The sequence below is a fragment of the Chenopodium album genome, chromosome 25, assembly GCF_948465745.1.
Source record: "Chenopodium album chromosome 25, dcCheAlbu1.1, whole genome shotgun sequence".
NCBI classification, from domain to species: domain Eukaryota; kingdom Viridiplantae; phylum Streptophyta; class Magnoliopsida; order Caryophyllales; family Amaranthaceae; genus Chenopodium; species Chenopodium album.
Window position 1 is genome coordinate 10,889,031 of NC_137858.1, and position 22,538 is coordinate 10,911,568.

General features: G+C 34.0%; 2 protein-coding genes across 2 annotated transcripts; one reads left to right on the forward strand and one right to left on the reverse strand.

Moving 5' to 3' along the window:
* Nucleotides 1–3,409: 3,409 nt before the first annotated feature.
* LOC145615421 (protein HSH49-like) lies at nt 3,410–5,579 on the forward strand. The gene is made up of 4 exons (XM_081670494.1): nt 3,410–3,621; nt 4,379–4,590; nt 4,921–5,092; nt 5,257–5,579. Exons 1-4 carry the CDS (start codon nt 3,588–3,590, stop codon nt 5,391–5,393), a joined length of 555 nt encoding a protein of 184 aa, XP_081526620.1. The 5' UTR covers nt 3,410–3,587; the 3' UTR covers nt 5,394–5,579.
* Nucleotides 5,580–7,792: 2,213 nt separating this feature from the next.
* Nucleotides 7,793–10,167, reverse strand: LOC145614196 (endoglucanase 9-like). The gene is made up of 5 exons (XM_081669211.1): nt 9,937–10,167; nt 8,818–9,471; nt 8,623–8,734; nt 8,251–8,414; nt 7,793–8,148 (listed from the first exon to the last, which is right to left on the reverse strand). Exons 1-5 carry the CDS (start codon nt 10,165–10,167, stop codon nt 7,825–7,827), a joined length of 1,485 nt encoding a protein of 494 aa, XP_081525337.1. The 3' UTR covers nt 7,793–7,824.
* Nucleotides 10,168–22,538: the final 12,371 nt, after the last annotated feature.

The window sequence follows — 22,538 nt, forward strand, 5'->3', positions numbered from 1 at the left end:
CCATGAGGGGAAATTATTATCAAAATGCACCAAATATTACTTGGTCACTAAATCTTGCTATTCTTAATACTTAAATAAATCAAATAAATTAATCACCATTCATATGGAGTATTAATTTTAACTTATGGGATTAATGGTAATTATATAACGATCATTAAATCATTTATGTTACTGCACTTTTTAAAGACAAATTTCTACTTATTTAACAAAACCTTGAACTTAGATGTTAGAATTAATTGCAAGAAATTATTTAGCGCTTAATCATGGAGAGTAAGAGTAAGCATTGATTGGTAACTGAGTTACTATTGTTACCAAATACTCCGTAGAATAGTCGATTCAATATCGTTACCTAATTGCTTATTCAATAATCAATAAAACTAAAAAGGATACCCATGAATTGAATTGATAATTTTTGACATCTACCTGAACTTTGGGTATATTCAATGTTTTGAACATATACCTAATTCTCAAATACAAAATGTTAAATCAACTTTAAAATTTAATCAACATAATACTTTGTATTTTTTTTTTTTTTGAGGGAAACATAATACTTTGTACTTCGTACTCCGTATTATTTAACACTAGTAGTTACTAGCATTACCACATGTTTTGACTGCATTACTAATAATACTTCGTACTATGTAGTATTAATTTTTCAATTTTTAGATGTAGTAGGACTGTAGGAGGGTTAGTAAAATTAGAGAACCAAACAATACATTAAACAAGTAATTTTTATTTTTTATTTTTTATTTTATTTTTTTTTTTTTTTTTTTTTTTTTTGTAACAAATGGTACTTGAAGTATATGATTCAAGTATTCAAACCATATAAGAGAATAAAAATATATCTTATGCACAAATTGGTAGGGGGAACAAGTGAACAACGCGTGCCATGCCCAACATCATAAGTCATCAACTCATCGGATCTCACACGGTTAGTAAGGATCGAAACGGGAAGTGATCTAATGAGTTGATGACATATGATGTTGGGCAATGGGCATGACATGCGTCATTGCATTGTTCCTCTACCAATTTGCGCCTAAGATATATTTTGATTTGCTGAAGAATATGCACAAGTTTGATGACTTATGTTGCTGTAAAGCTGGTTGTAAATTGTTAATTGTGTAAAATTATTATGTAAATATATAACTATTAATTATTAGGTGTTCTAATATACAAGTATATAATAAGATTAATGATCAAAAAGAAAAATATTCATTAAGCTAAATCAAGAAGCTCCCGTTATGTGCTATATCAAAAAGAGTGTTTTGAGCTAAAAAAATAGGTACTACTTCAATAAGTTGTTTACTAATCTCCCAAATTAGCCTTTTTTAGAATGATCAAACCTCTAATAGGTTCTGTAAGTTAAAAAGCTTATCTAGGCTCTGTTGAAAATTAACTATTAATTTGTAGTTATTTACTATTTTTACTAGCCATCAGTTAGTAGTTGTTTGCATAATTTTTTTTGGTCATCAGATCATAATTAGCTATTATGTGAAATTGTGTTTGGTAAATACAAGTACTCCCTCCGTGTTTAGATAAGTGTTATAGTTTGACCAAACATGCATGTCGAGACATAACTTTGACCATTAATTTATCTAATTATATGTTAGTGAAATGATCGAAAATTTGATATTATGAAAGTATACATCATAACAAATCCAACTATATATTATACAATAACATTTGGTTTTTATATATTAGTAAATTAATCAAGTCTAAATCATTGAGTGAATAGTGAAAAAAGTCAAACTGTAATACTTATTAAACACGGAGGGAGTAGCTAAAAGCTATTAACAATTTACTGTATAAACAGCAAAAAAGGTACCTTTCAATAACCAAAAGGCTAAAAGCTATTTCAAATAGCCCCTTATATGAGCTTTTTGGACCCAAACATGTCTTTGGTTTTGTTTGACAATTAGCTTTTAGTTGTTTAACAATTTGCATTGGCTGTTAGACTACTTGATTGAAATTAGTTGTATGTGTAAAAGTGTTTTGTAAATAACTGTTAATTATTAGATGTTTTAGTGCATAAAACAACAAAAAAGCTAAAAGATCTTATAGAACCAAAATAACTTTTCCAAACAACTCCTACATAGAGCTTTTAAAATGGTTGTGTCTAACACCTCTTTTACTTTTAAAAAATCCTAACAAAATCCCTCTTTTATCAAACACTTCAAATACTCCCTCCCCCCCTTTTTATTTACCCTAAGGGGCCATTTGGTTGGGGGTAATCAGGAAAGGGAATGGAAATCAACTGGCTCGATTCCCTTTGTCGATGTTTGTTTAACACTTTTAATCATTCCCTTTACCCTCCTCATTACCCCAAATCCTTCCAACTCCATTCCCCACCCCCCCTACACTTTCCCATTCCCTTTCCCTACCCACCTTCACACCACCACATCACCACCTTCACACTTACCAACACCACCGGAAAACCAGCCCAGACCACCGCCGCCCATCCCCCGACCATCGCCGAGCTTCCCCCGACCACCTCCGAGCCTCTCCGACCAACCACAATATTTTGTCGAGTTTCACGGCCACCAAATTATCAGCTACCATTTTACACCGCCGCAATCAAACACCGGTCCAGTCAGTTTCAACAGCTTTCGACCGGAATCCTCCGGTTCAAGCAACGGAAGTCATCGGTCCTCTGCCGTTGGATTGAGTCTCAAAGTCAACGGCGATAGTCTTAGCTCTCAAATTCACGCCAATTTTGAAGTGCTCGTATCGTTAAAGAGCTAAAAAGTTATTTTGATTTTTGCCTTAGTTTTTATAATTTAATTTTAGAAATTGTGGATGATTGAAGATATAGATATAATTGAATTGTGTTGTTTGATGAATTGGATTAAGAAGTGATATAATTTTTGCGGGGCTGGGGTGGTCTATGCTCACGCTGCTAGCGACGGCAAAGCGAGGGGAAGGCCGGCGAGGGGAGGGGGATAGCCGGCGAGGGGAGGGGGAGGGCCAATGAGGGGTTTGGTGGCTGATAAAGATGACAAATTGATGAAATGTGTGGTGGTGGTGGTGTGGTGGGAGAATGATTCCCTTTGTTTTAAAAAAAACAACAAAGCAAAAATAGGGTATTTTCATTCCATTCTTCTCCTTTCCCTTTGTTCATTCCATTCCGATTCTCTCGTGCGAACCAAACGACCCCTAATTTCCTTTTTAAGCCGTCCTTTAAAGATTGCTCCATATTACAGAATATTAATGTTCATAGGAACCACTACTTGTACTTTAGGTATTACCACTTTTCTTTCTCATCATTCCGCTCACCAAAACTTAATAAAGTGAAAATTCAAATGATTGGTGCACAAATTAATTTTTAGAACACCTTATTCCACGTGAAGAGAACGCGGTCTTACCCTTGTGGCCTTGTGACTTTTGTGAGTAGTGAATATAGCGCAACAGAGTTGAAGCTAACCTCCACCTCCGATTGAAACTTGAAAGGCGTTATCAATATACTTCATTCAGCCCACATTAACGCGACTCCTCAGCTCAAGTCCACAGTTTTAACGCGACACCTTCCTTTCTTAATTTCCAGAACTTTTTTCAACGAAGTTACTCTTCATCGAGTCAACACTCTTACAATGTCTGAAAATCCAAAGAGCACAGTTTATATAGGTAATTCTTTCTTCATCTTCTTCCTTCAATTTCTCTTTCCTTAGTTTAATTCTCCAATTTAATGTTTGCTTTTTAATTTATGCTTCTGTGGATTCATGGAAACCCTAAATTTATGTTTTTCCGCTAATTTGTTGTTGAGTATTCGATCAACAGTTTGATTCGATTGTTAAAGGTTGCTATTTGAATTGGGAAATTTGGGTTTAGGGTTATACAAGTATTATAATTTGATTTTGTGTGATTTTTTGCTTACAATTACATCAACTGTTAAATTAACTTGCAAAGTTGTGATTTTTGCAATATACTAATTGATTTTTAGGTTTGTACAATTTGGATTAACTTAAAGTCGAGCTGTAGTGAATAGAGATTGCGAAACCTGTTACCCTTACATCTTTGTAGACGGGTTTCGATGTTAAGTTGTTAACTCTTTTATGATTGATGAAGAGTGATAATTGTGGATGATAAGATGCTCACGTTTGAAAAGAAAACCTACATTGGTTCTTTGGAGGCAGCTACATTGACAATTTAGTCTTATTGCTGGATCGAATTCTCCAAATTTGCTGAATAAATTATACTGTATATTACTACTATTGCTAAGCATCTATGGCTGAATGGTTTAAGTAGCAAGCTCATATTTGGTGAATTCTATCGGGGTGCACTTGAATCTCGCAATTCATACCTAAGGATTACTTGTGTATTCATTTATGCCGTTTCTTAGAAATCTTCCATTTGCTAATTTCCTTGACTACTTTGCTCACAGGAAATTTGGACGAGAGAGTTACTGATAGGATCCTATATGACATCCTTATCCAAGCAGGGCGAGTAGTTGATTTATACATTCCGCGTGATAGAGAAACAGAAAAACCTAAGGGATTTGCCTTTGCAGAGTATGAAACAGAAGAGATTGCAAATTATGCTGTCAGGCTTTTTACTGGCCTTGTGACCCTGTACAACAGGACGTTAAAATTTGCGGTCCGTCTCCTTCCGTTTTTTCTATGCATATCTTATTCTGACATTTAGTTGGAGCTTCATAAGGCTATTTTTAGTCTCGTGTTACTTTCCTCATATGGTTGGTGGGATCTTAGTTAGTTCAATTGCCTACTTTTGTTATATGACCAATTACTTTTGTTGTATGACCAATTGATCTGTTTAAACTTCTATGAGTGGAACTTGCGGGTCATGATGTATTATGGCGCCATAATATGGGCATTGGGCAATTAACATGTATTGTCCGATATATTTTTATTGAATAGGAAGATAATTGATTTACCTCTGTTAATAATGTTTTGTTTTTATGGACAGATTTCTGGGCAAGATAAGGCAGCTGCGAATATGACCTCTACATCGATGCACCCATCTAATTCACCCCTTAGGTCAAGGAAACCTGAACCTTTTAGCAGTATGGAGGACCCTTATCACTCTCGATCTTTACATTCTAGTAGATTCTCAACAAACCCAGGCCGTTATGAGCCAGGTAATCTATTTCTCTGAAGCGTTTCAACTTCCCTTCCCCTCTTTCCTGGTTGATGTATGTACTAATTCATTTTTCTTTTTCCTTTTATATTATTCCTCTATATTTTTTGGACCTGTTGTTGTTAGTGCAATTGCTAACTAAATAATGTGATTCTTTTTCTTCAGATTTACTCCCCCCTGGTGTAGACCAAGACTCTAGTCCGTTCAGGTCTCGTCATGATGGCTACAATCAAGATTACTCACGGAGAGTATTTGGAGCATCTTTGGATAGTATTAGCCGCTCTAGGCCAGGACGCTTTTAAACAAGTAATATAATTGCTTACCCTCTTATTTACTTCCCTGAGCATGTTGTGGATGCAAATCTGACTTAGATTCAGATTGTCTAGTCTAGTTTACTATCTGTAGTATAGGATCTGGTCTAGTAGCGAATATTGTAATGCTATTATAACAGCTACGTATAATGGTAAATGTATCACATGCGATTTCTCATTTGCTTTCTGATGCTTTTTATTTTGTCATTTGGATGTGTGATGATGAGGTAATTCTGAAATTATGGATTGTGCTCTCTTTCCTTCTCTTCAAATCTAATACAATGGGGTTAATGGTTTGGTCCATACTTCCTTGGACTATGTGATCATGGATGTTAGACATTGTAGCTTGGTGTGCTTAGAAACAATGTAATTGATAAGTGTATTTGAGGGAAAGTTACTGGAGAAAGCCTAATTCGTGAAAGTTTGTTTTTCATTTTATTGGGATATCTATCACACTCAGTGTTATCAAGTGAATATTGCTTTTTCTGAAATTGTTCTTGGCAGCACTTAAAAGGATTTGACAAACCTCAGGATTTGATGACATAGGATATTGGATGGTTTCAGATTCAAAATGTCAAAGTTTAATAAAAGATTTAAAGGGGCTTTTTGTTGAATCGTTTGATTTTTGTTCTTAAGAGCAAGGTGCTGTGTTATTGTACCTGTTCTGAAAATTGAGTGTACATGTAACTGTACTTGGGACATAGTCTGACCTGTTTTACTAAGCTTTGCCTGGGAGATGTTTGGTGTAGGGCCGGTTATGCTGTATTTTTAAAGGCCCCATAAAACACTTTGTTTTAATTTATAGAAAATTTTAAAACTATTGTTGTTAGAGACTGGATTACTTTACTGTTCATTGGAAAAGTTGAGGTTTATGAGACTATTGAGCAAAGCTGGTAATAGAGAAATTATAATGATTTCAAGGATTAACTTCTAAAATAAAGGACAAAGTAAAATGAAAGATGGAGTGTCAAGGAAAGCACTATGTCACACTCACAGCGTAGGACGGTAGGAATTCTTATTATCTGATTGACAGAAATTTTTTTTTGGCATCCGTTGTATTTGCACCATTTTGCAGAGGTCTGATGATGATTTTTAATGGTTTGTTGCAAGCTCTATCATTTTAATGGAATATGTTCTTTTAGATTGAATAATAAGGTGTTACATTTTAGACCCAATATTTATACCTTTAGCATTGTCATAGTTGGAGAAAGGTCTGAAGCTTAATTCTAGCCATTTACCTTTATCAGAGACCATGGGAAGGGATCTGCAATTGATAGCATGGTTAAGAAGATGTGATGGATACTATGGGGTGGGTAATCTGCATGGTTACCCAATTATTACTATTGAGGATTTAACCTCCTGGTTAATAATTTTCTAGTGTACTTTATGCCCTTTTCAATGTTGAGGACTTAAACTATTGGAGTCTCTGAATCCCTCTGATATAATAAATGTGGTTCATGATGCTTCAGCTTAGGCTGTCTTTGCTTAATTATGGGGTTGTTTGCTTGCTTTTGTGTTTGAATAAACTGTTTCTTCTCTATACTTGAATCACGTTTTTGTTTAAGCTAAATCTTAGTTTTATATAGATATTATAGAGAGATGTACCTTTTATCTCATTTAAATTTTACGTGGGCATCAGCTGTCCAAGTTGCATAAGTTGAATAGGATCTGCGTCTGAGATTAGGTATGAGTTACAGGGCTTTATGTATTGGTAGTGGGTGTTCTGAATGATGTTAATAGTCTCTAGTCCTATTTGTTTAACTAGGGAACTGTGTTGAGTAAAGATGAATATCATGTTGTGGTCTCGTGGATGACAATGTTCCAAAGTGTCGGTTTCTTGTTCTGGGGTTTGTGGTTGTTTGGTGTAGAATAAAAGCTGCATTTGCTGGTAATTTTTTTAAAAACTTGGCAATTCGTGTGATTTTTTTAGCAGTTTGTCAACTATAATGTTAAAATCAAATCTCTGTTAAGATTTTGGTAGTTTAAGCTTGGGTTTTCGGGGTAACAGGAGTCTCCCCTGCTCCCCCGGGCTGGTGGCCAGCCAAAAGAGAAAGGGAGCTGTTTGATTAATTGATGGAAATAATGCTGAGATCATTATCCATAAAACATGTAAATACACATGCACGTACACGACTATTACAAGCACATTTGCTTCACAATGGGTGATGTTCCTTTGGCTTCAGCCTTTTCTACGTCATGTTCTAAATAGATTCCTTTCAGTGTGAGGTGAAATTCATAGAGAAAAAAAAAGCAACTGAAAGGGTAAAAAAGAAAAAAAGAAGAAAAGAAACTACTAGCTCGACATTCTGCACTTTGGATAGGCAGAGTATCTACACGAAGAGCATGGTTTTTCTACTATATGTAGGTAGGCTGCATAGGGTTCGTTGACTAAAGGTGGAAGTGGAGCTGAAATTTATGGAATTCAGAACCTAACGAAGGAGGCAAGGGTTCCAACCATAGCTGCATTTATATATGTGGCTGGCTCGGAGTGACTAAAGTCTGTGCGATCATCACTGTAAGCATCATTCTGGCTTGGACCTCCAACGACAGCTCCAATCAGAATGTTGGGATTGGGATTTGAGCCATAATAGTAAGGTTGGAAGCCATCGCTGCATTTGATAGCTTGATTCTGTTTTCTTAAGGAAGGCAAGGACGAAGCTCGGTGATGAATTTTTTTTGGATAATTAGCCCCATATCCGACCATGTAGGACATCTTCAAAGGGTTGTCTCCAAGTATGTAATCCACCTGCAATAACAATAATTAGTATGTAGCTAGTATATATTTGCTTCTTTGAGTTGATGATGGTAAGATGATTTTAAAGATCACATAGGGAAGATAGATGAAAACCTGTCTCTTGACAAGGCGTCGTAAAGTTTTCGAGGTGACCACAATGGAACCACAAGTGAACGTGTGCTTGGAAACTATCATCAACTTGGAATAAGTTGTGAGCAAAAAACTGATGGATGTCACATACTGGAGGTTACTCCCGCTGAGTTTATACATCAGACCACCTACATACGTTTTATACAAGTTCATTAGTGACTCAATTGTGTGACCTACTGACTTGAACTGAAATAATCTGACCCGGACCTGAATTTAATGCGATAACTTTATCGTAATTAATTATTTTTGTTTTTCTTAGTATGCTTGATCTTCTCTAGAATTGAGTGACTTATCACCCAACTGACTGTAAAGAGATTAATTGGAAAAGTAAAGCACCTGGTGTATACTGGGTGGAAGTAGAAGGGCTGTTGGGCAATATGCGGCAGATGAACTCTTCTGCGGCTTGCTTGTAAGGCTCAAAATTCTTGTCTTTTCTTATTAATGCATTCTGAATAAATAGATGGTAAGTTTTGTTTAAATTCTAAAGGTTAAAATAAGGTGAAGTGAAAAATTAACATAATATTTTGTTACCCTGGAGAGAAGGACTCGAGCGCCGGCAAACTTATTGTCCCAGCTGAAAATGTCTGTGGCATCATTAGCTCCTAGTGAATTCATCATATTCAAGTAATAGCTCTGTTTTGTTGCTCTGTACAGCCAGGCTGCCCCCCATAGCAGCTCATCCTTGTACCCTGAATACGAGCAGTAGAAGGGGCAGACAGCTGACCCAAGAGAATCACTGTAAGCTCCCCTGTACTTTAAAGCAAATTCCATCACTTTCTTTGCAGTAGTCAATAGCATAGCTGCATATCTCCGGTCTGTGCTTCGGAGAACAATAGAAGCAGCAGCAAGTGCGGCTGCAGTTTCACCAGCAACATCAGAGCCTGGGTTGCTAGGAGAAACAGAATAAACAGTTCGAGGAGTGTCCATGTCCTCTGGTCTCTCCCAGCATTTGTGATCTGCATTTGGGTCACCCACCCCAACATATAGCTTCCCAGGGGTGGCAGTCGCGCATTTGTATAAGTAGTTAGTAGCCCAACGGATGGCAGCCCTTGCGTTGTTTAACTCAGGCCCCATTCTACCCCCAAACTCCAGTGTCCCCCATGATAACATGGTTGTGGTGAAGGCCATTGGTAAGTTGAATTTTACATTGTCCCCTGCATCATAGTAGCCTCCCTTTAAATTTACCTGTCACCATTCAGTGAAACGTCAATATTTCAATCTTCACTTTCTTTGTTAATTTGGTTTTTAGGCAATTAAAAATCATTATGACCCAATGCATGTACATAGTAGTAAGGGGGCGTTTGGTTCACGAAATATAGGTATGAGGTATGGGTTTAGAATGACTAAAACCCATACCATATGTTTGGTTGACAAAAATATGAATTTCAAACCCATACCTCAAACCCATGAGGTATGGGGTTTAGAAACCTTGGGGGGGAGGTGGGTTTGGCTCATTCCATTCCCTTAGGTATCAAATAAAAGGAGAGAATAGTGAGATATTCCATTCCAGAATTAAACCAAACACATGGTATTAAGTATCAAGTTCCAACCCGATACCACCTTAACCCCATTCCTGATTCCAACCCCATACCACTTTGTGAACCAAACGCCCCCTAAAAGAATTATGTAAGTAAAGAAAGTGTAACGTACACCAGCAAGAGAGCCGTCAAGAAGGCCAGAATGAGACCGCCAGGTGACGCGTTGATCTTTAGGGAGCCTCCCAGATCTTTGGCCCTCAAAGAACAAGATTGACTTGGTCAATGCATCTTTGTAGTTTTGCTTACCATCGACTGGCAAACTGCCTAAGCACAAGCAGAACACAAACAAAGGCAACGAGAACAGGCGAACTAGGTAGTTAAAAGAACCCATTCTCGCTGCCATTTTAGCTCAGCTTACTACTAATAACTGTTATAATTAGTAATACTAACTCTTAATACTAATCTAGTATGATATAAGTAGAAGACAATGCTAGTGTTTATATAGTGGTTAGTAGAGTGAAGAATTGAATCGTGGGACTGCAATAAAAAAGGGGAGACTTCGGTTTATGGGATGCTTATACCTTAAAATAAGGCTTTAAGAGCAAGATTCGCTATTTGTTAGTTCTATCTATCCTTCAACTATCCAATTTTAACTGCTTGTTTACCAGTATCTCTATTTCCCCACGTCCGTCTTTACTGGGTTATGCTTCCTTTCTGTTTTCAGATTTAATTATCAAGATTACGATTGTAATTCTTGTGTGAGATGGTTGTGGCTTGACTCGTAAGATAAGGTAACTTTGATGATTAACTTGCAAATTGTGGGATATTATTTAGAAATGGAGTAAAATTATTAGTTCCAATCATGGTATGAGACCTTAAAATGTCACAAAGTCTTATATGTGGCTGGTCACACGGTGTAACCAACCGTTATAGAGTTTGCTTCGTTAGTGTAATAGGGGTTAATTGATATGTGTTAAAGAGATTACTATCTTAGTGTATTAGGGGTTACTTGGTCAGTATTATAGAGGTTACTTGGTTAGTGTTGTAGGGGTTGCTTTGTTCTTTTTATAAGTGGTCACATGGTGTGGTCAGCCACACACAAGACGGATTGTTAAAATGTTAATTAGATTGCATGTTTTAGAGGTATGGTTTGGCTCGAGTTGGGGTCAACGACCATCGAAGTGTTGTACTTGTACTAAACACAACAACGTACATGTGGTTTGTGTGGATTAAGTCATCGTGTTCAATTTTTGATATACCTGAACAATTGGACAGGTACAAAACAGAAGTGGTAAAACATTTTGATTAAATCATTGAACTGAGTTAATATTTTGCATTTTGCAATTTCTTTCCTGTGTGTGGTGTGTGAGGGGATATTATGAAATAATGAAACACATGATTTGCATGAATACATGATAAACATGTAGTCAGTGTTAATTGACTAGTGAGTCATAACTCTCATAAAAACTAAACCCTCAAAACTACTCCATGTGTTAAAAGATCTTTAATGCAATGAGATAGTAGTAAACTTCACTTTAACATAATTCTACGAGGTGCACCTAATTACCTTGAATTATATGTGCCCAAATATTGTAGCAAAAATTATTAGCTTAGGGTCAAGTCCTCAATTATCAATATTGGTCTATTGGTCTTTGACCTTAAAAATAGAGAATTAAGTAAACAAAAAAAAAAAAAAAAAAAGTCTTAACAGTAAATTCAGTCAAATGAAAATGATACAAAGACTAATAATAAACTTTGAATTTATTTTTCAAGATATGTAATAAAGAAATTTGTTATCAAGCCGTTAAATAAATTATAACTTGTATGTATTTTTTGACGAATTATAGCCTATATGTTTTTAATCAAATGTTTAACTATTACATTTTATTTTTGAACGGGAAGTAATAATATAATTATATAATAGTCAGACATCTACAATAATAAATTAAAATTGGTATTGTGCCAAATGTTATTATATTAATCTAAATGTGTAGTATTAAAATATGAATTATTCAACCTTAATTTTATTTTATCATTAATAAAAAATTATGCATATTAAAGTTTAATGTTGTGCACCGAATAACATAGAAGTCAAAGTTAAACAATTTTAGAATATACTATTGGATAAATTATATGCTTCCTTCATTTTCTTTTAGTTTCAACAATTAGAAATTTGTATTATCTAAGTGATCTTATTTAACCACCTTTGTTGATTTTTATGCTAGGCAATATATAGCTAGTTAAGTAGTTAGTAATATGTGATTTTATTAGATTATTATCTCAATTTATATTTTCACAATATCAATTTATTATAATCTATAATTAGAATAAAAGATTTAAATACTTTGGTAAATATAAAAGTCAAACGTTGTAACTAAAAGAGAATGAATGAAGTATTGAGCCATTGAGGTATATATTTTTTCAACAAAACTTAATCACTTTTTTGTCTCATATATATTGAATTACTGAATACATAAAAGAATAGAATGGGTTCTAAAAGTAGTCTCCAATTAAGCTAATTCAAGTAACTAAAAGTTATCATGCCTTGCAATTGAAACCTTCTCAAGCTTCTTTATTATAATTCACTTCTCATTAGATTTTGTAAAAAGTTTTCGCGCAGCCAATTTATTTTTTACGTTTTATTTGCAAAAGATTTCATAAAAGTTGATAAGTCAAAATAGTACAATTGTACTCACCTACGACCTACCTCGCTTAGATTAGGTCATCAACCAAATTTGTGTACCTCTCTTAGAGAATACTGAGATCTTTCAAAGTTGGGATTATTAGCTGTTACTCACAAATTCATACAAGTATAATTTAAAGTAAAAGAAAGTATTTTGTTTTATGCTCTCTCTGTTTTAAAATATATGCCCCAATTTGATTGACACATGTTATTTTGATCAATAGTATCTTTAATTATAAATAAGTACACGATAACTACACATACAACCGGTTGTACATTGGTACTCCATATCCTTTTATTTATTTATTTATTTTTAATTTTAAATCAAGGCGTTAACTTAGATTGAGTGACTAGCTAAGTAGCTGAGGCTACAAAGCTAAATTAAGGCACAAACATTGATACATGTCCCTATCTAGCTTAGGTTAGGAATGATGGTTCACTTGATCACTTCATATCTGATCAACCAATTAGCCCTAAATTGAAGTAACAACTCGATGTTTTACGCTATTATTACAATTTTTTAAAAAAAATTACTCGATGTTAGTTGTAACAATTACACTATAATAAACACTCTATAAAGTTAAGCTAGTATGGAAAAATGCGTCATAACATTTGATTTTTATGTGATTTGTGGTGACTAAACATGATGTACAATATACCATACATCATATGTCCGTGATATACAAGACTTATTACTATTTCGAAAGTGGAGCACAAGCACGACATAGTACATAGTAATCGGGGGGTAATAGTTCACCTATTGTCTTGGCTATCAAAACTCGAAAATTCAAAGGGCGTAGACTCAGGCTGGATGACTACCTAAACCTTATGAATTATGATGTGAAGCTAAATTAATGGGAAAGGGAGATTATATCATTAAATTAACTCAAACAAAAAACAATCATTCGTGACGTGAAGAATGAAGAGATACGATAGTTTGGTTTAGGTGAAAAATATACTCAAATGTATTCAATTATTCATGCTATTAAATTCCAAATTAGTTCAGCTACGTTTGGAATTTGTTTTGATCTAGGAAGATAGGAGCCAGATTTGGTCCATGAATGCTATGTGTCTTTTCACGCACATAATTGTAGTACTAGTGTACTACACAAGTATTTTAATAAAAAAAAATTTAGTGAAATACGTACTAATTAATTTATTACTCCGTGAAGGAAAAAAAATTTCTCAATGTATACAAGAAAACACATATTGACCTCTTGTTATATTCAAGATAATAATTTTTACACAAAGAGGTCGTATTTTGAAAAAAAAAAACCCTAAAAAAAGCAGCATTTGTTGGTAGGATATTTTTTTTTAAAAAAAAAAAAAAAACTGTTACCGTAGTACCGTACATATATTAATGTTTTTTTTTAAAAGTGAGCCAATGAAAATTTATCGAACACTAATTATTCATATATATACTTCTTATTGACCATCGATTTATAATTACTATGTCAAACATTTTTTTTAAAATTTTTGTAAAGTTTTGACTTTATTAAAGGCTTACAACTATAAAAGCTACTTGAAAAGTTACATCCAGATTGCACTTTGTCCCGCAATGAAATATCATTCATATAGTTATATAATTTCTAAAATTATTTGAGATGATAAGGAGAAAGACCACGATCAGATCAGACATCAACCCTCACTATTTCTATATGGATCACCAAATACACTACGTAGCTCACTTATTAGGAGTTTTAGGCAAGCGCCCAAGAAATAGGGGCAAGATCACCAAATTACCAACCCAAGATATAGTGCATGGCTATCTAGAAAATAAAAATATAGAATCATGTGATGGAACTAAAAATGCGTAGTAAATAAAGAATTAAAAGTAGCAACACTAAGTCAGGCTTTAAGCAAAATTGTTAATTACTAGCAAGCGAGCTAGCTTTATGTTTAAGCACAATAATCTTCAATTCCTCTGTAAAAGCTAACTTATCGATGATCGAGCTTTTCCTCTCTTCACTCACTGCATTAACTATAACTCCTTGAGTTTTACAGAGTCGCATGTTAAATTTAATAATTTTGGCTTAATATATCTATGTGTGACAAAGTCCGACTCTTGAATATGTACCCGTATTGAATCTTTGATTTGTAATATACACTATCTAGCCACGAACAAGACTCTTAAGTCTTCCATGCTAGCATTTTGCGGGTTATTCCGTAAACTCGTACATAATACCTTTGTACTAGATTTTTGTATGCAAATTCTAGAAGGCTAGTGTGTAGAATGCTCCTAGTAATGATTTTAGAATAATGTAGTAGACTTTAGAAGAATATAGGTACTTAGCAAAGAGGCCTATAAATAAGAGCATCCTAAAAGTTAACATTGGTTTTTATTTATAATATAATATTGATCTCATCCTAAAAATTATTCGAATGAATTAATAATAAAAACACAACTGTGATATGGAGTGTAACGTGCTTATTTTTTCACAGTGTAGTTTATGAGTATGAATTTCAGCTGAAATATTCTACACAAATAGATTTTTCAAACACAAAAGCCCCTTAAAATTCAGAGTAAATTGTCCAATCCACTTTAGTTTTTGGTATCAAAATTATTACTTTTCTATACTATCCGTAAAAGATTTAAACCATTGCGCACTAGAACGACATATGTTAGACATATCATAATATTATACGTAATAGATATTCTCTACACGATTTCTTAGACATCATAAATAAAAATGAAGCAAACACCAAAAAAAATATGGATCCAATTATAACTACATCAATAATACAACTTAATTCATGATTGTAATATCAATTTTAAACCCAAAACTTTTAAATTCAAATCTAAAGGGGATAATTGTGATTATCAAGTTAGATGAATAATATGTAATCTAGGGTTTCCTTGATAGGTTAAAAATTAAGAGAAAATGAAAATAGTTGACATTTGCATGGATTACATGGTTTAATATACGTACTGGTTTGTTGTGCTGCTATTAATTATTGTTCAATACATTTAACAAAAGTCAAAAATCACAATAGCTTCATACAAACTATCATGTAAAGGCTACAGTGCTACACATACAATTGTTGTATGTGGGTCCTACATACAACAACAATTATGATATTAAAAAAAATGTATAATGTTACTAAAAAAAATATATATTTGGTCATCAATAAATAAAAGTTTATTACTAGCTACTAATAATAACCCCCTAGTCTACGTCACCAATTAATGAAGAGCTAGAAATGTTATTTTGTATACAAATTGAATAATGTATAATTTGCCAATGAAAAGCTTTTATTATACAATACTCCCTCCGTCCCTTAATACAATGCCTCTTTTGAGCATTTATTCCTCACATAATAAAAAGAAAGAGGCATTGTATTAAGAGACGGAGGGAGTATACATTATTATACTATGTGATATCGTCAAATTATATACTAGTATTATTCAATTTGCATAAAAAAAACAGATCTCTTCACTAAATAATGACGTTGACTAGGGCGTTATTATTTCTAGTAATAAACTTATATTTATAGATGACCTAATATATTTTTTTAGTAACATTGTAGATTTTTTTAGTAACACAATTGTTGTTGTATGTAAGACCCACATGCAACAATTGCATGTGTATCATTTCTCCTAAGTATCATGTCATGTTAAATGCACTTTTAGTGTGCATTCAATTTATAAGGATGTTATTAGTTGTAGTAATTTTTTTTTTTTTTTTTTTTTTGACACATATTAGTTGTAGTAATTAATTTGTATACTAGTAGTATATGATATATAAAAATTGATATTTGTCATATACCGTAAGCTAAGTATATGATGAGTACATAAAATTTGACGGCAATAGTTTTGTAGGTGGTTGCTCAAATTTAACCTTAGTTGCCTGATTATATACTTCTATTTGTTAGGTTCAAATACAAAGAGTATTAAATGCATGCCCAAAAATGAATGAGGTGAGGTTGGGGTGCTTAACCGGTAATGTAATTTAATTTAATTTATTATAAAATGAATGATCATTGAGTTTATTTTAATGTATTAATGTATTATAAACGAAAAATGAATGATCATTAAGTTTATTTTAATGTATTATAAAAGCAACTCAATGATATGGAAATTGTCAAATTAGTTTGTCATGCTACATAAGCTTTTATGTAATAACTAATTAATTAAATAAACCTCAAATTCTTAATTAAATTTTTTATACGTAGTATTTCATTTTATTTATTTTATTTTTTAACTTTTATGATCAAGCTGGTAGCTGGACATTATTATAAATTGCAAGCAAGTCTCTGCTACAACTAATATAGTTGCTCTAAATCTTTCAATCAAATTAAATAAGAAAACATTTTTACATTTATAGGCACAATAGGATGACATAATTGATTTTGTATAAAAACACTTCAAACAAAATATAACATTTTGCCCTTTTGCATTCTTTGCCAATTAACTTTGACTACGCTGAGGTAGTATTAAACAAATCAGTAGTATAAAAATAAAAAAATAATAATAAAAAAAATAAAATAAAAAAACCTAAAATTGTATGTTTACTCTTCAAACTTGACCATTATAGTTAAACTTTTATTGATTTTATCAATGATACAGCCCCAAAATTTTCTTCAAATGAATGTCTTTAGTTGATAAAGATCACCACCAACAGTAGGGTAATTAACTAATTATAGTGCGTCCCTACAGGTAGGGTTTAGTGGATTCCCTATTTTTGTTTGTTTTTTGTGTGTGCATGGATACAAGTTGGAAGATTTTTCTTACAAATTTGTGTAATTGCATGTCTGTTGGTATAAGGGTGCAGTCGTGCAGATTTAAAAGATTTGTCTTTAAAATATGCCTATCATAATGACCAATCAAGTTTTATCACTTTCGCGACTATACATCAATGAAGCTCCATCAAGAACAATGCAATGACATCTAAAATTATTCAGGGGCAGTTTAGAAGCGATGCTATTAGTTAAGGGTATTTAATACTTGTTTTGAGAATTTAGATATCTTAAAGGATGATTGTAAGTTCCGAATGACTATTATTATTAAACAAAATCACCCGTCTTTATTTCATTATACTTCGTAAAAAATAAGCAGTGTTAAACAACTGCGAATGCCACCAATAGTCTCATCTCGATCTCATTATAATCTGAAAAAAAGGATTGCTTCTGATAATTTTGCTTCAAGAACAAAATTATACGATCTCAAGTAAATATGAGATTAAAGGAAAAAAGAAAACCAGAAGAAAACAGAGAGAATTTGGGAGAAAACTTAGATGATTTTTATTGATTGAATGATATTCTTACCACAGAAATTACAGCAATAAACAATATATATGGGAAGCAGGAAGATTCCAGAGAAAGCATAACAGAATTCTGTTACACAGAATTCTGACGTGGCTAACTAATTTAGTGTAATAATACTATCACTAAACACCCCCTCCTCAAGCGAAAACTAGGATGGAGAAACCATCCCGAGCTTGACAGACAGAAAATGATGCTGAGCAGCACCCAAAGGCTTGGTGAAGATGTCTGCTAATTGCTTCTGAGAACTGACATGATGTGTAACAATAAAACCAGCCACCACATTTTCCCTAACATAGTAACAATCCAACTTCAGATGCTTCACTTTGTCATGAAAAACAGGATTCTCAGCAATATGTTGAGCTGCCTTGTTATCACAAAACAAGGATATAGGATAATGAACAGGAACCTCCAAATCATCCGAAATACCAGTAATCCAAGCAAGTTCATCAGTAGTCTTGCTCATACTTCTAAGTTCAGCTTCAGTAGAGCTTTTGGAAACCACAGTCTGCTTCTTGGTTTTCCAAGAAACCAAACAATCACCAATGAAAACAGCAAAACCAGTGAGAGATCGACCTGAATACTCACATGTCCCCCAATCAGCATCACAATATGCTGATAAACCAAGAGAAGAAGAAGAAGAATAAAACAGACCATGATCAATAGTAGTCTTTAAGTATCTGAGGACATGTTGTGTAGCAAGAAAATGAGAAACTCTAGGATCCCCAAGAAACTGACTGAGCTGTTGAACAGCATAAGAAATGTCAGGCCTAGTCATGTTTAGATATAACAACTTCCCAATGATTCTTCTATACATCTCAGGATCATAAAATCTGTCACCATCATCAGTACTCAAATGCAGACCCTTAGGAAGAGGAAAACTAGCATCCTTGCAATTCTCCATATGAGTATTCTTGAGTAAATCAAGAATATATTTTCTCTGATTAAGTAAAATACCAGATTCAGATCTGGTCACTTCAATTCCCAAAAAATACTTCATAGGACCCAGATCCTTGATAGTAAATTGCTGATGCAGAGCTGACTTAACAGAATCAATAGCAGACAAAGAATTACCAGCCACCAATAAGTCATCAACATAAGCAACAATGACTGTAAAAGACACTTCAGTCTTCATGACAAACATGGAATTATCATTCTGAGATTGAGTAAAACCATAATGCTTTAGAAAAGAGGTTAACTCCAGATTCCATTGTCTACTAGCCTGCTTCAACCCATAAAGAGATCTCCTAAGTTTGCAAACCTGTCCTGGTCCAGCCTTTGTATAACCAGGAGGTGGAAGCATGTATAATTATTCATCAATAAAACCATGAAGAAATGCATTATTTATATCCAACTGATGCAAATGCAAGCCACAAACAGCAGCCAAAGCCATGATCAATCTGACAGTAGTAAATTTAGCAACTGGACTAAAAGTATGCTTATAGTCCTTGCCCTTAATTTGTCTGTCTCCTCGAGCAACCAACCTGCCCTTGCACCTTTCTAAATCACCATTAGGCAAAAATTTGGCTTTATAGACCCATTTACAGCCAATAGCCTTTTTACCCTTGGGCAAATCAACAACATCCCAGGTTTCATTCTTCTCAAGAGCTTCAAGCTCCTTATTCATAGCTTCTACCCATCTAGGATCTTTAGAAGCTTGATTATAAGTAGCAGGCTCAACAATAGTTAAAAATTTAGCCAAACTAACAGAATGCTCAGAAGATTCACCAAAAAGAACAGTAGAATTCTCAGAAACAGCAGCAGAAACAGAATGAATATTTGGGATTTTGACCACAAAATCTTTGAACTTATTTGGAAAAGACCTGAGTCTTGTAGAAGTTCTAGACACAACAGGTATGTCATGAACATTATCAGAAGGAGAACTAGTAGTAGAATCAGTTGAGAGAGTAAGAGGAAGAATAGAAGAATGTTGTAATAGAGAAGAAACAGGAGAAGAATGAGAATTAGAAGAAGAATTTGATGTGATAGAGACAGGAGAATGATTTTGTGGAGAAGAATTATGTGAAAAATTATCACCAGGAATAAAATCAGGGAGAGGGTCATGTAAAGCAGGATTCACCAAAGGAATAGTATCAAGATCCTTCAAATTATCACAACTACCATCCTTAAAAGGAAATCTGTCCTCAACAAAATGAACATCTCTGCTTAAAATCACCTTATGAGTGTCCAAGTCATACAACTTATAACCTTTTTGAGCAAAAGGATATCCCAGAAAAACACATTTCTTAGCCCTAGCATCAAACTTATCCCCAGATTTACAGGCTGCATAACACAAACAACCCAAAACCCTCAAATGAGTATACTCTGGAGGTTTCTTCATAAGCATTTCATAAGGAGTTTTCCACCCCAAAACTGAACTAGGCATCAAGTTGATGAGATAAGTAGCTGCCAGAAAACAATCACCCCAAAATTTCTTAGGTAAACCAGCATGAAACCTAATAGCCCTAGCACACTCAGCAAGATGTTTATGTTTTCTCTCCACCCTTCCATTCTGCTGAGGATTTCCAGGGATGCTTCTCTGATGCACAATGCCTTTAGAAGCAAACAACAAACTACATTGTTGCTGAAAAATTTCAGTACCATTATCACTTCTGAGAGTTTTAACATAAACACCAAAATGATTCTCAACATATGCCAAAAAATGAGAGACAATATCAGGAACTTGAGTTTTATTATGAACCAAATGAGTCCAAGTGGTTCTAGATAAATCATCTACAATAGTGAGCATATAAGTTGCTCCACCAACAGCTGGTTGCCTATATGGACCCCAGAGATCAATGTGAACCAAAACAAAAGGATCACAAGCATGAGAAGCAGAAATAGGAAAAGGAAGTTTATGCATCTTGCCAAGAATGCAAGATTCACAATGAAAACTCTTATTACTGTCATCAACAAAAGGAATAGACAGTTTAGGAATATTATGAACAGACATATGACCTAACCTAGCATGTAAAATACTAAGGCTAGGATGATTATTTTGAACAACAGAAGCAGAATGTGAAGAATTTGTAGAAGAAATAGCTGACACTGGAGAAAATCTATATAATCCACCATGTCTGAAACCAACTGCCTTGATCAGACTAGTTGTAGAGTCCTGAAAAGAACATTTAGCTCTCTCAAAATTAGCAGTCAAATTGTTATTGTCTAACAATTTTCCTACTGACAGCAAATTATGTTTGAACTGAGGGATGAACAGGACATTAGAGAGCACAATATCAGAATTAAGTCTGACAGATCCCATATGTGTTACCAAACTAACAGAACCATCTGGCAACCCAACCTTAATAGGTATCTCCAACATATAAGATGAATCAAACATATTTTGATCACAAATAATATGATCAGTAGCTCCTGTGTCTATAATCCAGTCATTTTTCAAGAAAACAGTGGATATAGAATCAACATTAGAAGCAGATAATATACCTGCAAAATTGACATTATGATCTGTAATAACAGATTCCTTGCCTTTCCAAGCTTTCATAACCTCCTTGCAAACAGCATTGACCAAATCAGCATCAACACCAGATGAATTCTCAGCATAATCCAAGGGAGTATCAGCATAAGGATCAGAAATATCTTGAACATTAGCTGCCAAACGACCTCCAGAAGACCTAGCAGCTTGCTTATTTTTCATGTTTGTCCACCATTCTGGAAAACCATGTAGCTTGAAGCATCCTTCAATAGTATGACCAGTTTTCTTACAGTAATCACACTTTCTATCATGCTTATCAGCCTTATGATCATCAAACCTAGGTTTCTTGAACTCCTTTCTTCCAGAATTCACAGAAGAAGAATGAGATTGCTGAGAGTACCTCATTGAATTAAAGGCACTAATCTGAGTAGTATCAGCAGATTTCTCATTCAATTTATTCTGCCTCTCAACTTGAAGCAAAATATAGTAAGCTCTATTAACAGTAGGCAAAACATCCATACTAAGAATATTAGTCTTAGTACCATCAAATTTGCCATTCAATCCAGCTAACAACTGAATCAATTTCTGCTTCTGATCTGCAGCAAGAACTTTCTTCAACAAACCACAAGTACATGCAGCAAGTGCACCACAATCACAATCAGGAAATCCTTCAAGCAATTGGATCTCATCCCAAACTCTTTTCATTTTCGAGTAATATACAGTAACAGAATCATCTCCTTGTTCTAATGACATGATTTTCTTGTGTAAATCAAAGAGTAATGGAGCATTAGATTGACCATACCTCTCAAGAATTTCTTCATACAGCTGGTGTGCAGACTGTTGAAGAATGAAGCTCTCAGAGATATGCTTATCCATGGAGTTAATCAGCCATGATTGCACCATGTAATCATTCCTGATCCACTTTTGTAAATCATCAGAATCAGATGCAGGTCTCAAACAGGTTCCATCAATGAAGCAGAGTTTGTTCTTCGCACCAAGTGCCATACGAATCAATCGATTCCAGGTTAAGAAATTATCGCCATTAAAACGATGAAGACTAAAGCTCTGTTCTGGATTATCACCATTAGAGAGGTAGTATTTGTCATTGTAACCAGAAACAGAAGATTGAGCTGCTTCGTTTCCAGCCGCCATTGATGAATACAAAGAAAACTTCAAGAAAAACGAATTCGATCAAAAAATTGCGAAAAACAGAACTAATCAATCAACAAGTGATCGATTAAAGCAAAAGAAATCGATTCCTATTGCTCTGATACCATGATAATTTTGCTTCAAAAACAAAATTATACGATCTCAAGTAAATCTGAGATTAAAGGAAAAAAGAAAACCAGAAGAAAACAGAGAGAATTTGGGAGAAAACTTAGATGATTTTTATTGA